Source organism: Microdochium trichocladiopsis (genome assembly GCF_020744255.1).
Source record: "Microdochium trichocladiopsis strain MPI-CAGE-CH-0230 chromosome Unknown B0I36scaffold_12, whole genome shotgun sequence".
NCBI classification, from domain to species: domain Eukaryota; kingdom Fungi; phylum Ascomycota; class Sordariomycetes; order Xylariales; family Microdochiaceae; genus Microdochium; species Microdochium trichocladiopsis.
The window spans coordinates 387,789-403,736 of record NW_025763555.1 but is presented as its reverse complement, the minus strand read 5'-3'; the positions used below and the strand labels follow the sequence as shown (position 1 = coordinate 403,736).

At 51.7% G+C, this 15,948-nt stretch overlaps 6 protein-coding genes across 6 annotated transcripts; 3 read left to right on the top strand and 3 right to left on the bottom strand.

Annotated features, from left to right (window-relative positions):
- Positions 1-49: 49 nt before the first annotated feature.
- Positions 50-415, top strand: B0I36DRAFT_206013 (uncharacterized protein; the record flags this gene model as incomplete). The annotated part of the gene is made up of 1 exon (XM_046148840.1): positions 50-415. A coding segment is annotated over one exon (366 nt), but the record flags the coding sequence as incomplete, so codon positions are not given.
- Positions 416-567: 152 nt separating this feature from the next.
- On the top strand, positions 568-894 carry B0I36DRAFT_202751 (ankyrin repeat-containing domain protein; the record flags this gene model as incomplete). Its single annotated transcript, XM_046148788.1, has 1 exon — positions 568-894. A coding segment is annotated over one exon (327 nt), but the record flags the coding sequence as incomplete, so codon positions are not given.
- A 3,541-nt stretch (positions 895-4,435) lies between these two features.
- On the bottom strand, positions 4,436-4,705 carry B0I36DRAFT_219756 (uncharacterized protein; the record flags this gene model as incomplete). Its single annotated transcript, XM_046149019.1, has 1 exon — positions 4,436-4,705. A coding segment is annotated over one exon (270 nt), but the record flags the coding sequence as incomplete, so codon positions are not given.
- A 114-nt stretch (positions 4,706-4,819) lies between these two features.
- Positions 4,820-5,401, bottom strand: B0I36DRAFT_213659 (uncharacterized protein; the record flags this gene model as incomplete). Its single annotated transcript, XM_046148945.1, has 1 exon — positions 4,820-5,401. A coding segment is annotated over one exon (582 nt), but the record flags the coding sequence as incomplete, so codon positions are not given.
- Positions 5,402-11,608: 6,207 nt separating this feature from the next.
- B0I36DRAFT_42934 (P-loop containing nucleoside triphosphate hydrolase protein) lies at positions 11,609-14,347 on the bottom strand. The gene is made up of 3 exons (XM_046162499.1): positions 14,181-14,347; positions 13,505-14,131; positions 11,609-13,457 (listed from the first exon to the last, which is right to left on the bottom strand). Exons 1-3 carry the CDS (start codon positions 14,254-14,256, stop codon positions 11,650-11,652), a joined length of 2,511 nt encoding a protein of 836 aa, XP_046005742.1. The 5' UTR covers positions 14,257-14,347; the 3' UTR covers positions 11,609-11,649.
- Positions 14,348-14,608: 261 nt separating this feature from the next.
- Positions 14,609-15,851, top strand: B0I36DRAFT_336733 (uncharacterized protein). The gene is made up of 2 exons (XM_046155611.1): positions 14,609-14,679; positions 14,899-15,851. Exon 2 carries the CDS (start codon positions 14,904-14,906, stop codon positions 15,597-15,599), a length of 696 nt encoding a protein of 231 aa, XP_046005741.1. The 5' UTR covers positions 14,609-14,679; positions 14,899-14,903; the 3' UTR covers positions 15,600-15,851.
- The last annotated feature ends 97 nt before the right edge of the window (positions 15,852-15,948 follow it).

Sequence of the window (15,948 nt, the reverse complement as noted above, 5' to 3'; positions counted from 1 at the left end):
CCTTGCCCGTGAACTCACAGGTACCATACACTCCTCCCCTTGCCGCCTGTTCGCTATGACCGCCATTGTCGACTCCGCAATGCAGGGAGCGCCAAATATGATGCCCGACTACGAGATCAAGTTCCTCCTCAAACCCACCGCAGTCCTCGGTCCCAACACGGAGCTCACGAGCAGCGTCCTGTCGACCTTCGACATGCCCCTAAGCGTCACCAAGCTGCATGCCCAGCTTCTTGATACGACCGGCAAGGACATCTATACCGCCGGCTGGAGCGCCCGCATCCGTAAGACTGAGAACGAAGATGACTTGGAGCTGACGTACAAGAAGCGGTATGTCATCATAGACGGTGACATCGACGCCGCGCTCACCACGGCTAATATTGATGGTTTCGACGTCCCAGGCGGCAACCCGGAAGCCCTCTCAGAAACCTGCGTGTTACTCGATTCCGCCATTCGGGCGGAGCAGAGGCCAGGAGGCAAGGTCACGCATACGATCATTGTCGGCGATTTCAACAGACACGACCAGTTGTGGGGAGGCAATGACATCGCACCGGAGAAGGCCACGACAACATTGTCAAGCTGCTCCTAGAGAAGGAGGCGGACGTCAAGGCGCAGGGCGGCTTTTACGGCAACGCTCTGCAGGCCGCCTCAGCTAGAGGCCACGCCGAGATTGTCAGGCTTCTCATAGAGGATGGAGCAAATGCCAATCACCCAGATCCATTGGGCCGTACTTCTCTCTTTCTTTCCTCCTGGTTTGGACACCTAGGAGTCGTCCGCACTCTACTTAGCAATCGTGGTACTGATTACAACGCTACAGACTGGCGCGGCTCAACAGCATTCCATGCGGCGGTAAGGCACGGCAATTCGCGGGTCGTTTCTCTATTGCTATCAACTGGAAAGGGCGCAGCGAGTGATGTAGACGTCTGGGCCCGCGAGTTAGTATGGTGGGCACATCGGACGAGCGACCCCGACGTTCTCCGACTTTTATGTTTAGATCCGTCTCACTCTCTGGTGGCCATGTAGTCGAGTCTTTCGTATTTCTTTCCAACCTTGCGAATGATCAGCGATGATGTTCTTACGACCTATTGGCCTTATCTTCCCACAACCGCATCAGGAGCCACGATATCAAACTTCTGGCGCCTCAGTCGTTACTGATTCTCTCTTCCCTCCTTAATCTTACCTCGTTAATCGCGATCGTCCACTTTGCCCAGAGACAATACGCTCGTTGTAGAGGCTACTAGAATTTTCGACCCAGGCAAGTAAACGACTTTCACTCCGGTTTTGATCTCGACGGCGGTCAACAGCCAGTAGACCATCAATAGTTGCACAACCTCAGACAGACGAAGACCCACCTTGTTGCGTACCTTCGGAGACCACGCCCCACATTGGCCAGCATTGTGTCATTACCTGCATCTGGACCTGAGCTTTATCGCTTCGAACTTACAGTACATAAAAGACATGAGACAATGCCATGACTACTTGGCACGCGGAAAACGGCTGTCCAAGATGCCCCGCCTCAACATTTGCATGTGTCCACTCATGTCCCCCACGTGGCTCGTGTGCGCAGACTTACGCTCAACGAAAGACAGACACCGAATTCGAGTCAGACTGTATGATGACGCGACAAATTACACGCGGGCTCTAAAACAGCGCCACCAGGATACGGGCGGCTGGCTCCTCGAGACTCCCGAGTACAGTTCATGGAAAAACACCCCGAGCGCCTTTCTATGGTTACACGGCGAGCCAGGCTGCGGCAAGACCGTCCTAAGTAGCACGGTCATCGAAGACCTAGACCAGGCTAACACCAAGTCATATAACGTAATCCATAAGCAAGTGAATCAACCAAGCGAGTGAATCAGTCCTTATCGCTGCTTATATAAGGAATTTCAATATCTTATAACTTCTCCATTTTAAAAGATACTAAAATAGTATTAGTACCGATTGTAAACGATAAGAATATTCTATAGTCCAGTTAAATATGTTTTTCCTAGAATAAATAGCTTATATAAGCTTTTAGCTCTAGATATAACGTAATCCACAAGCAAGTGAATCACACAAGCTAGTGAATCACACAAGCTAGTGAATCAGTCGCCCGCCACTTTCGTACAGGCCTTCTTCTTTCCCCTTTTTCTCCACCAGTAATTATGGGACGGCAATCAATTGAAAGCGACGTAATTCTCGCGCTTCAGGCGCTCCAATCCGACCCAAAATTAAGCGTACGAAAGGCTGCATCACTCTATAATGTATCATTCTCCACCCTCCAGCGACGACAACACGGCCGACCTGCGAAACGCGATCTCCGACCACATAACCAGAATTTGACCTCGTACGAAGAGGACAGCGTCGTACGATACATAATCGACCTAGATTCGCGATCGTTTCCGCCGCGGATGAGTGGTGTTCGAGAAATGGCGGATCGACTCCTCCGCGTACGCGACGCGCCGCGCGTCGGAACCAACTGGGCTGCAAACTTCGTACGACGACGACCTGAGCTCCGAACGCGTTTTAATCGAAGAATCGACTATCAGAGAGTCCTCTGCGAAGATCCAGACGCGTATCGCGCGTGGTTTTCCCTCGTACGAAACGTAATTGCGAAATACGGGATACACGACGACGATATCTACAACTTCGACGAGACGGGCTTCGCGATGGGTAAGATCTCCACCGAGACTGTCGTTACGACCTCCGATCGACGCGGGAGGCCAAGAGCCGTACAACAAGGGAATCAGGAATGGGTTACAGTAATCCAGGGCATCGCGTCGTACGGCTATTTAATCCCGCCGTATATCATCTTCGCCGGGAAGGTCCACCTCGACTCCTGGACCGCGAATAGCCCCCTACCGCCCGACTGGGTAATCGCGCTTTCAGAAAACGGTTGGACGACGAACGAGAGAGGCCTAGAATGGGTAAAACACTTCGATTTCCATACGAAGAGTCGTACGAAGGGTACCCACCGCCTCCTTATCCTCGACGGCCACGAGAGCCACCATTCGGTCGATTTCGAGCTCTACTGCAAGGAACAGAATATCGTAACGCTCTGTATGCCTGCTCACTCGTCGCATAAGCTCCAGCCTCTCGATGTTGGGTGCTTTGGACCTCTGAAACGGGCGTACGGTAAAGAAATCGAAGGTCTAATACGGGCGCACATAACCCACTTTTCAAAGGAGGGCTTCCTCCCAGCCTTTTATAAGGCGTACGACGCTGCAATGACCAAATCAAACATCCAGGCAGGCTTTAGAGCGACAGGCCTAGTACCGTACGACCCGAATTATGTGATTTCGCAGCTAGATGTGAAGTTTCATACGCCGACACCGCCAGGTTCCTCTGCTGGACTACCACCCCCATGGGTTTCAAAGACGCCGAACAACCCAATTGAGACCGAATCGCAGACGAAGTACATTGAAAATCGCATCGTACGACACCAGAATAGCTCACCGTCGTCCATTGTTAAGAGCGTACAGCAGCTAAGAAAAGGAGTCATAATGATGGTACACGAGCAGGACCTTATGCGCCAAGAGCTCGCCGAACTTCGAGATGCAAACGACCGCCTCAGCCGCCGTCGTCGTACGAAAAGAAAGCAGCTACAGAAAGGAGGGTCCCTCACGATTGATCAGGCAAAGGATTTGAAGGCTCAAATCGATGCGACGCAGCAGTTAATAGCGGAAACAAGTCAGAATAGTGGTCGTACGAGGAGGCCCGAAACGCGCGCGCGACGCTGTGGCGTCTGCGGGGAGCCCGGCCATAATGCGCGTACCTGTCAGAAAGTTGAGTCTACCTCTGAAGAAGAGGATTCTGAGTAGTTTGAATTGATTTGAGGCGTTGTGGTTGAATTGACTTATATATTGTCGTACGAGTACTGGGAGGGTGACCCGGTCGCTTGTGTGACCCGCTTGCTTGTGGATTACGTTAAATATAAAATTTAAAGTAGCTATAGGTCTTTGTCACGATCCTGCCTCCGGGGTCAACCGTCTGGCAGGGCGCTGGGTTGCTGTTCTGCAAGATAGGTAAAGCCTGTGCGATAACAACTAACACTGCTGTCGTTCTCTCTCTCTGGGTTGTCGTTCGTGTCTCTGGGAAGAGATACCAGTCTCGGCAATTGAGTGACTAGTTCAAGTGTGGGTGAAACTGATACTTAGATTGATCGCTGAAGTACAAAGGTAATGACTGTCTACAAGGAGATCCTCCTGGCCCTATATACCTTTTGTCCTTCATCGTGGTTTCCTGGATCGCTTGGCTCCTGTCGCGATCCTGGATCATCTTGGATCTTCGGTGATCCCCAGTGATCTTGGATCACCTTGGATCTGTGGTGATCCCTGGTGATCCACTGCCGTCTGGCTGACATAATGGAATGCTTATGTAACCAGGGGTGTGCTGCCCCGCGTGCATGACCTGCCCTTGTCCCTGGCCCGATCTTGCGACCTGTTGGTCGGGTCGTCACAATAATCTCCTCTAGTGCAGCCCACTGGGAATCGTCGAACCGGATCCGGAACTTCTCCATCGCTACCTCTCGACCGAGACGCCCTACCCGGACGCAGTAGTAAAGGTAGCGCTTCCAGTAGGCCTGGTATCGATCCTTCGTATCCTGGCCGTTCTCCGTCTTGAAAGGGGAAGCTGCTGGGCGGCTAGCATCTGTGCTAGCGAGGTATCGCAGTACCTCGTTCGGTACTCGACTTGTTCGCTCAAGACATTTCGTGATCTGCCTGTCGAAGCTAGCCCCGAGTCGGACCAGACGCTATTACTCGGCAAGCTCTGCCTCAGTCCGTAGCTTAGCACGTTCTATGGTAGTAAGGGCATTCCGGCCTGCTCGGAAGTGCTCGCTCGTGTCGCTGCCGGCTAGGTGCCTTGCCCAGCCCATCTCGCGGACCCAGGTCGATTCGAAGTTAGGTCCCTGCCGGCTATCAACCGTCCGCCGTGTCTCCTCTAGCTCGGCCGCTAGGCTTTCTTCGTATCTTGCGAGGCGTTCGTCTAATATGTACTGTGAGGAAGTAGAAATAGGGCCGGATACGCCGGGACTGGCCGTTCTGGTAGGTCCTTGCTCGACTGCCCAGTACCGCGCATGGTTTCCCGGCGTTAGGGTCTGCAGCCGTACTTCCTTCCAGTTACTACCGTGACCTGACTGCGAGCGGTGGACCCTGATTAGCTTCCGGCTCGTCGTTAGGAAGCGGCACTCCGAGCAGCTGAAGCCATTTAAGACCGGCAGCTGGTCTATGGATGGTGATCCGTCGTCTGGTACTGGTACGGTGTACGGGTTCGCAATTGGCTCGGCGGCGTGGCTGTAGTCGATAATATGGCCGAGTGCCTCGCCCTTGAGACGGTGCGTCCGCCAGAAGTGCAGTCGTATGCCGTCGTCTGGTCGTATCCCAACTCTACACGAGACGCAGAGGAGGACACGATGCTCTTGGCTACTACTAGCGTCTGACGTAGGCCAGCTCAGCAGCCCAACCTGCCCACCGGTGCGACCAGCGTCCGCCTCGAAGTGTATCGCCATCGCTAGATAGTCCTTTGATCACGACTGGAGTGTTAGATTGAGGAGTGAAATATTGTATGCATAAGGTGTGTATTTTCTATTCTACGCGTTATTGTCTGTTAATTGCGATACCTTTTTCGCCGTCAGGGTTAGCGAGCGGCGTCCAGGGCCGCGCCATATGTCATGGGTTATTTAATGAGAGGGCAGCAGCAGACACGGCACAGCACACAGGGTTAGCTGGGGTTAAGGTTAGCTTCCGACACAAATCAGGGGTCTCAGGTGCGGCTGCACCCCTGTGGTAATGACCGTCATGGTAATGACCGTCACTCGACCCGACAGGGGTTTACCCAACCCACCCTTAACTATGGGCTTACCCCAACTTACCCCTGGTAGTGACGGTCACTACCAGCCTGAATGATGGGCAGGGTATAATTATATGGCTGGCATAATTACCGCCCAGAAACGACTATACCTGGGCGCCACCTTATATCAGCAGTAAAGCAGCGTCTCAACCTTCGCCTGTAATATCTACGTATATTTCCCATAACGTAATCCACAAGGGAGTGGGACAAACAAGGGAGTGGGACACTTTCCCGCTTTCTGAAAGACACTCTCTTTCTTCTTATTTTCCTCCACCAATAATTATGCCACGACAATCAACTGAAGGCGATTTGATTCTAGCGCTTAATGCGCTTAAAACAAACCCACAATTGACAATTCGTAAAGCTGCATCGATATACAACGTGTCGAAGTCAACACTCCACAGACGATACCATGGTCAACCTACAAAGCGCGATTCACGACCACAAAGCTAGAAATTGACCTCATACGAAGAGGACAGCATTGTCCGATACGTAATCGACCTAGATTCGCGATCATTTCCACCGCGCCTTAGTGGTGTTCGAGAAATGGCGGATCGACTCCTCCGCGTACGCGACGCGCCGCGCGTCGGAACCAACTGGGCTGCAAACTTCGTACGACGACGACCTGAGCTCCGAACGCGTTTTAATCGAAGAATCGACTATCAGAGAGTCCTCTGCGAAGATCCAGACGCGTATCGCGCGTGGTTTTCCCTCGTACGAAACGTAATTGCGAAATACGGGATACACGACGACGATATCTACAACTTCGACGAGACGGGCTTCGCGATGGGTAAGATCTCCACCGAGACTGTCGTTACGACCTCCGATCGACGCGGCAAGCCAAGAGCCGTACAACAAGGGAATCAGGAATGGGTTACAGTAATCCAGGGTATCGGGTCGTCCGGCAATTCGATTCTGCCGTACATCATCTTCGCAGGCAAGGTCCACCTCGACTCCTGGACGACCGAAAGCCCTCTACCGCCTAGCTGGGTAATTACGCTTACTGAAAACGGCTGGACGACGAATGAGAAAGGTCTCGAATGGGTAAAACACTTCGATTTTCATACAAAGAGCCGTACGAAGGGCGCTTACCGGCTCCTTATCCTCGACGGCCACGAGAGCCACCACTCGGTCGATTTCGAGCTATACTGCAAGGACCAGAACATAATTACGCTCTGTATGCCTGCTCATTCGTCGCATAAGCTCCAGCCTCTCGATGTCGGGTGCTTTGGACCTCTTAAAAGGGCGTACGGAAAAGAAATCGAAGGTCTCATGCGGGCGCATATTACCCACATCGCGAAGGAAGACTTCCTCCTAGCCTTTTACAAGGCGTACGACGCTGCAATTACCAAGTCAAATATACAGGCAGGCTTTAGAGCGACTGGCCTAGTACCGTACGACCCGGAATATGTTATTTCGCAGCTAGATGTAAAACCTCATACGCCAACTCCGCCAAGTTCATCTGCAGGCCTTCCGCCACCTTGGGTCTCGAAGACGCCGAACAACCCAATTGAGGCGGAATCACAGACCGAATACATCAAGAATCGCATCGTACGATATCAGGGCAGCTCTCCAACATCAATAATTGCAAGCCTACGGCAGCTAAATAAAGGAATCGCGATGATGGTGCACGAGCAGACCCTTGTACGCCACGAACTCGCCGAACTTCGAGATGCAAATGACCGCCTTAGCCGCCGTCGCCGTACGAAGAGAAAGCAATTACAGAAAGGAGGGCCCCTTACGATTGATCAGGCAAAGGATTTAAAGTCCCAGATTGACGCGACGGAGCAGATAAGGGCAGAAACGAGTCAGCATAGTGGCCGTACGAGGAGGACAGAGACGCGCGCGCGACGCTGTGGCGTCTGCGGGGAGCCCGGCCATAATGCGCGTACGTGTCAGAAAGTTGAGTCCACCTCTGAAGAAGAGGATTCTGAATAGTTTGAATTAATTTGAGGCGTTGTGGTTGATTTCTCTTATATATTGTCGCGTAGGTAGGACGGAAGTGTCCCACTCCCTTGTTTGTCCCACTCCCTTGTGGAGTACGTTACCCTTTCTTCTTTACCATCATCACTACTACATTTCTCTCGCCTTCCCCATTGTGACTTCCCTAGAGAGCACCTTCCGTAGCTGCTGACCCGCATTCCTCATTGTGATACTCGTGGATCGTTGACTGACATGTTAGTAGTTGTGATTATGCATTATTGAAGCCAGAACTCACCATTGGCTCTCTAGAATGTTCCAAATCGATGCTAGAGACCTCATTCGTGATGCCGTCCAGCTTTTGCAACAGCGCGTGTAGATGCGCTTTGAGGTCGTGTAATTTCTCTGGTAGTGACGGATCATCGACCGTACGAATGGACAGCCTGGGCTTGGCAAAGTCACGAGTAGGTCGCAGAGGTGGCAGTTCGGAAACCATACTGAAGCGTATGTTCAGGGCGCGTAAAGGCCTGTTACAATGCAAACTTCCTTGCATGACTTCGAACCTTGTCTGGCGAATTAGTGTACTTTATATACTGTCTCAGCTCTGTTGGTAGGCTGCGGATAATGCCGTAGTCACACCTGTGAGCAGGCTGCAGAGGACGCTCCACTCACATTTCTTCGTATTCCCCAGTGGAGACCAGGATAACGATGAAGTACTGGGAAATGATAGGGCGGGACCTGCGTGTATTTTCGGAGAAGGAGGGGAGCATGAAGCGCGGCTAATCACCTGTGCCATTGGGTAGAGGCAGCGCGCAAAAACTGGCGGCGCATGGCGCTTAGTTCCCCGTGTACAACGGCAAGGTCGCGCGCATTGAGTTTCCTTGTTTTCCTCACTACACTCCTCGCGCTTCTCGACAATGGAGAATTGGATCAATGGATTGGACCTTCCGGTGCTCCAGGAAGACTCTGGGCCCGACATGGACATCTTCAACCTGAACTACGACTTCAGTGCTCCAAACAATGACTCCGTTGGGGATCAGAGAACCTCCCACGTTGATGAGGAGCATTTGAATAGGTAAGGCATTCCGATTTATTCCTAAGACTAGCTCTGACAAAATGTAGACTTTTGGAGAGGGCCAGCTCGACCCTGGATCGGATCGAAGAAAAAATGATAACAAGAACGAACTTAAACAATCTTTTATCTATATTCGGCAAACGCTTGTTCACTGCTTTCAACTTAATTCAGAAGTTCATTGATAATATCAGAGGAGATTTGGGCTCCGCGATCAAGGCTTCGATTCAGGGTTTGGTAACTCTAGACGACGACAGCCATCCAGAGTAGAGCTGTAGCTATAGCTGATTCTGTGGTGCACGCGAAGCCCCGCCCGATCATGCCATTTTTAATTAGAAAGCACTTGGTAATCAGAATGCATGTGTCCTGTTTTGGGTGGTTCTTGCGATAACAAGCATTGCTTAGCAAGCGACAGGGGGCTTCTGTGCTCAGTCCCTCGTTGAACGGTACTGGAGAAATTCCGGCGGAGCACTGGCGCGACAGGTATCAAGACCCAGCAATAGATATCCGTGTCGTAGTCAAGGTTTGGTTCCCAGTCGCGCTGAGGACTGTTGGTCGTCTTGTGCATGCTTACATGGTGCAAGGGTGTGGTGCATGCAGTGTCGTCATGGTGGTGCTACAGCCAAGTTCACCCTTGTACAGTTGGAGAGTAAGCGTGCAGGGCCCCCGCATGAACTATTGTTCAGCTGGTGCGCCGGCCACGTCCGAAACTAGCCACGAAGGAATGTGATACCATTCTGTCGGGTCAATGGCCTCTTGGCAGGTGGCCCAATTGGTGCTTCAAGCGCTACCTCTTATCGCACTTCGTAGGGATAGTGAGGGGTAGGAAACCTTCGAGTTACTGGGTTCTTGCCACGCGCACACCAGAACGAGAGGTTGTTGGTCATCTCACACTGGTCTCGCGCGAAATCGCGCATACCAGAAGAGAGTAATGGATTGCACCATGCCTTTGCAGTGCGGGGTGATAATTGGATCTTGGTGAGAACCATTACTAGTCTAATCTCGAAGTGGCTACCACGTCACCCAAGACAGCCTTTGCTCTAGACCAAGTGGCGCGGTATGCCTTGTCTTCTAGAGAGCTTTTCGAATGGCTCTTGCCGCTCTCGGAATGAGCTTGTTCTGGATAACGATCCGAAAGAAGTTGCTTATAGCTTCGTAGACCACTTGGCCGTGGTGGACTAATGACGTGATCCCCCAGAAGTCCCCTGATCCGATAAGGACAGGTACTGATAGGATGTAATTGTCCGTCGGCCTCAATTCGAATATCTAGTGAAGAGTCTAAGGCACCTACAGTGACTGTAAGATCAATCTGAAAAGAGGCCTGTTTCTTACATCGACCTAGTATTTCAGGTGGGCATAATGGTACGGCGGAAGGGCTTTCGTTCTCGACTCGGTAGAAGATACGAGCTCGATCTCGGCGAAGCCTGTACAGGAGATCTATTAAACTCGGCGAGGGCGCTATACGGCAAAGCACAGAGACTCTGATTTGGTGGAACGGTTCGTCAAAGCTAGCCGGGCTCTGAAGTTCAACGTAAACCAAGCCCGCCATAACTCGGAGACCTAGTGATCGAAGGATTTGAGGGTTTTTGTGGCACTCTGTTATCTGAACAAGCGTGTCCGAGCCCTCGACGCAACGTTCATCCTCCGGAAATCGAAGTCTGTTACCTGATAAGCTATGTGAAACGTGGAAGGAAGAACCTACATACCTTTGTCTTTTAGCAAGCCGCGGCGAGTCGAAATCGAACCATATTCGGCGGGTCTTCTGAATGTGATTGAGGTTCCATTCAAGCTCGCGGCTGAAGGAGATGATTTCTTTATGAATTTTGGGCTTCTTTATCCGTCGTAGATGGTGGCGACAGTCATCTAATGGCCAATGCTCTACAAAGATTGCGATGGCGAGAAAAGCTCCTATTCATTATGTTAGTAAGGATACCGAGAACAGTTTGCCCTATCGTTATGTACCATTCTCATCCGCGAGGACACCATCAAAGTAATCAGTGATTGATGTGTCAATAACACGTATTTCTGCCATGAGAGCCTTAAGGTCGTCCCACACTTCCTGCGGAGAATAACCTACTAACCGGAGGTATCTGGAGCTTGCGGTAGCAGGCTTGACCCCGAACCTGCTTGTCGTAGGGCTATGACAGATGCTACATCTTCTAAACTCCAAAACCCATGGCTCTATCTCGCGACCGAATGCTAATATGCATGAATCACATATGCTGTGATCATATATTGTGAAGAACCTTGAGTTCGGCCGCATCATACAATAAGCACAGACGGCGTCACACAAAGGGATGGCAAGCCTGCGGACAGACTCAAGATGTGCGTCGACTAGGTCCTTGGATGACCGACGCTGGTCCCATAAAAGGTTGAAAGCGTGCCGGGTTTCTCGCGATAGTGCTCTGCATTCTGTAGCTTCCTCTAGCCTTTGCATAACGTCAGAGTAGGACTGTATATAACTTATCTAGAGTTCTTTATACAGTAGTGACCCCTGAGTGTGTTCGCTTTTCGAAGTTAGTTACTATTTCCGCACGGACCAGCTAGGTTTGGTATACTGTGGCATATACCGTGCAGGCAGTAAGCACCCGTCAGCCCTTCATGACGGGTTTCTTTCACGATGCCGGCCTCAGAGTGTGTCCGCGTCTCTGCAATTAAGCAAGATTGCGGCGCATTGCGGAGGACTGCGCGCGTGTACTATCGGCCACAAAACGCTCTTCAACCGACAAGGCAGCAGCAATTCCATTATTGGCTTTCTTTTATCACATTCAACTTAGATCGTGAGCAAATGTGCTACAGTATAGTATTAGACTACCCTATTGTTGACTTTCCTATTCTACGTGAAGGCCTAGGACCCTCTTCAAAATATCTCTTGACCTCTTCTTCGACGACCGGGGTTGTGTTGGATCTGGCAAGTGTTGGTCATCGCTCGAGGACATCCCATCTTCAACCGTGCGATATGTAAGCTCGAGAGTATGCCGCGCTGACTGGACATCCGGATGCGTTGGCCCGAGTAGCCTCTCAAGACCATCGGAAGCACGTTGATAATATTGTCGCGCTTGACCCAAAAGGCCCTGTTTTGAGCGCAGAGATCCGAGGTTCATGAGGGTGTTAATCGCTGGCCGGTATGTCGTGATTTTATCAATTCCCATAGCTCTCTCGTATCCACAGAGCGCCCGCAGATACATCTTCTCGGCCTCGTCCAGCTTCCCCTGATTCGAGTACAGGACCCCAAGGTTGTTGACTGTGTTAAGTGTTGATGTATGATCCGGTCCTAGTACCTCCTCTTGCCCATGGAGCGCCCGCAGATGCATCTTCTCGGCCTCGCCTAGCTTCCCCTGATCCCTGTAAAGGATCCCAAGGTTATCGACTATCTTAAGTATTGACGTGTGATCCGGTCCCAGTGCCTTCTCGTACCCATGAAGCGCCCGTAAGTACATCTTCTCAGCCTCGTTCAGCTTCCACTGATTAGAGTATAGGGCCCCAAGGTTGTTAACCGTGTTAAGTGTTGATGTATGATCCGGTCCCAGTGCCTTCTCGTACCCATGAAGCGCCCGGAAGAACATCTTCTCGGCTTCGCCCAGCTTCCCCTGATTCGAGTACAGGACCCCAAGGTTGTTGACTGTGTTAAGTGTTGATGTATGATCCGCTCCCAGTGCCTTCTCTCGCCCATGAAGCGCCCGCAAGTACATCTTCTCGGCTTCGCCCAGCTTCCCCTGATCCCTGTAAAGGATCCCAAGGTTGTTGACTGTGTGAAGTGTTGATGTATGATCCGGTCCCAGTGCCTTCTCTCGCCCATGAAGCGCCCGCAAGTACATCTTCTCGGCTTCGCCCAGCTTCCACTGATTAGAGTATAGGGCCCCAAGGTTGTTAACCGTGTTAAGTGTTGATGTATGATCCGGTCCCAGTGCCTTCTCGTACCCATGAAGCGCCCGTAAGAACATCTTCTCGGCTTCGCCCAGCTTCCCCTGATCCGAGTAAAGGTTGCCTAGAGAATGGAAAGCCCAATTTGAAGGAACATCACCGTCCTGTACTGCTGAACAAGACCGGATCGCATGTGGTATGAGTCGCTTCTGAAGCAGCCAATAATCTGCTCCTACGTTTGATGGAACCTGCGACGCCACGCTTTCGACTGCAAGCTTGCTCAAGCGGCCGTCCCACTCCTTATTCAAGATATGGATCGCCCAAGAATGTAGGCAACCATGTATACTGTACCCTTGTATCCTCTGGAATATGGTTGTAGGTTCGACAAGGCCGTAGTCGTGGAGTACGCCCATCGCATCGTTGAAGTTAAGCTCTTCTGAGAGCTGCTTCATCCAAACGGGGCCCATTCCACTTCTCGCACAGAAAAGACCGAACCACATATCCTCGTTGTTGAAGTAGGCCCACCACCGGAGCAGATGAGCCGCAAGTGGGTTTTGTGCCTGAACATGTTCATATGACAGCTGCCATGTTGAACTCAACGTACGATCTGCATAGGATCCGAGATGTAGATTACCGGAGAGTCTTGCCCAAGATTCCTGGTAGTAGCGAGTGTAGTCGCGTATGCTGACTGGGACGCGCTTCAGATATGCTCCAGCCGTAGCTAGAGCGAGTGGAAGCCCGTCCAGTTCTCGTACAAGGTCTTTTGCATCACCGTCTAAAACACCATTAGTTGCCGAAAATTAACTGCCTCGAGATTCTTACCATCTTGTAGGCCATTTCGGCCTGATGCTTTTGAAAGTATTTGTAGGCTCTCGTGCTCGGATTTGAGTTTCTCAATTCGAATGTGATGTCCTATGTCGATTTGCGACAGCCGTGTTGTGATCACAATTGAGCCCTGATGTGCCCTCGGAAGAAACTGGTGTATATCAACCGCTGCATCGGTTTTCCGCCCTGGAAGCTTTGGGTTGTCGTAGTTATCATACACAATGAGCCATCTAGTGTTGCCTGGCAAGCTGAGCCACGCCTTCACGGCCTGGACAATCTCGTCGTGTTCTTGCTGTAGGTTCAGTCCCTTGAGGCTGCCGACATCGGCATTCTGCTCCAGGATCTGCGCTGCGATCCTAGCAAAGCTCTGTTGAATGGACGCTTCGTCCTTGATATTGAGCCAGAAGATGGCCGAGTACTCGTCCCGATATCGGTTGATATACGTCGCAGCCAGTTGTGTCTTACCAATGCCGCCGAGACCATGTAGCACGACAATGCGACGGCTCCCATCCGAGCATAGCATTCTTCGAATCTCGGCTACTTCTCCATCTCTTGCTACGAAATGTGGAGTCTCGGGGACCCCAGAAAGGCTGAAGGTGATGGAGAAGTTGTTGTAGTGAGTGCCTAAGTGTGTTAGTAAATATGAATCCTCTGTTGCCAAGCGGTGTCTTACCTTTTACCGATTTCTGGACCTCCTCTCGCAATCTTCTCTGTGGTTGTTCGCGACCCTCGCTATAGATGAGTGGCATGTTGTTTCCCGGTTGCGTATCCACGCCTCGCGTTCAGAAGTCGTAAAGTCGGATAATGGTGTATCTCGTAAAGCCCTGGTAGGAATGCCTGTTACGTCGCGTATGACAGCCTCCAGTGACCTCTTATCGCCTAAGAAGATCCCTTCCTTTGAGTAGAACTCGACAGTCTGCGGGGCCCCACTTGCACCCCGCTTCTGCCGTTTGACCCCAGATCAACGCGCACGGATTTTGCCGTGGCTGCATTTTCAAGCAGGCAGTTCCTGTGCTTCCCCCACTCGCGCTGTCGTCATAAGCACGTCACGGCCGGCGTTGCTTATCTGTCCGGCTGCGCGTTGTTGCCACACCAGAGAGCCGGCGCCATTCCTGGGGAGCGACCCACATGACCCACGCACTGACAAGCCGTACCTTGCCATCCCACCTCGACCCCCATTTTTTCCACGGCCACAACAACAAGAACAAAGATAAAGGACGACAGAGGTAGTACAAATCTCTCGTTCAAGCCAGCAAGACTCAGACGACCACACATAGCTGCCACCATGGCTGCCCTCACAGACCACACGCAACACCAACCATCCACACATATAGTACATAACTGGTCCGGGGGTGCTGTTGGCCTCGCCTGCGACGAGTTTGGCGACAAGTCCTGGATGGTCCTTGATGGCAACTCCAGCCATTTGGACGCCCCTTTATCTGCAACAGACGGCGGCTTTATTATGGACCTTGGGCCCGAGATGTACAATATGCCCTTGCAGCCATACGACGCAATGCCCTTCGGCACCATGATCGCCTCCCAAATTTCGAACACTGCCCTAGTCGACAACGCCTCGAGCACACACTCGTGGCTAATGTCCCTACCCAGCGATCTTACCACCTTTTCCGACATTGCCACCGCGTCGATACACACTAGCCCTAGGGGAATTACGCCGGAGCCTTCGTCGTCAGCACTTAGGTGCCATAGCTACCATCACCTTCAGCAGCAACACAGCTCGGAGATACCGCAGCTCGCCGGCACGAAACGCAGGCATAGCGAGATTCACGTGCACAGCACAGAGTCGCCAGATGTAACGGCAAGCTTCGCGGCGCAGTCTACGCCGTCAGATACAACGGCCCTTCCAAGCAGTAATAAGAAGACGATGATACGCGAGAAGAAACGAAGAGCTGCGACCAAGTATCGCAACAAGACGAAGTGTGAAATTACAAAGCTCCAAGAGACAAAGAAACAGCTCTCCAAGAAGAACAGTATCCTAAGCGCCCACGTCAAGGAATTACGCGATGAGATCCTCGCTCTCAAGACGGAGATCCTGCGGCATGGCACTTGCAAGGACCAGGTCATCCAGGATTAGATCTTGGGGAAGGCTAGGAAGTTAAGTCTAGATTAGGAAAGAGCCAGTTCATATAACTCTTTCGAACCAGGCGGTACAATCTCGAGCCCCTGTTTGGCTGCAGCCTGCGAAGCAGAGCACGGGCTGGCCGGGCTGCGGCTGTCACTTCGCAGATTGGCTACCCAGAGTGAGACAGACATTCTAACACGTCATACAAGCCGACATGATGCAGGCACCTCCATAGGCTCGAAGAGGCACAAAGCAAATAACGAAGACCATTTGGATGCAAGCGGCTACACACACCACTGATACCCTGCGACGATTCTACTCTTCTGCAACAGATCGATGTCGCTCAGCCATTATTTTTATT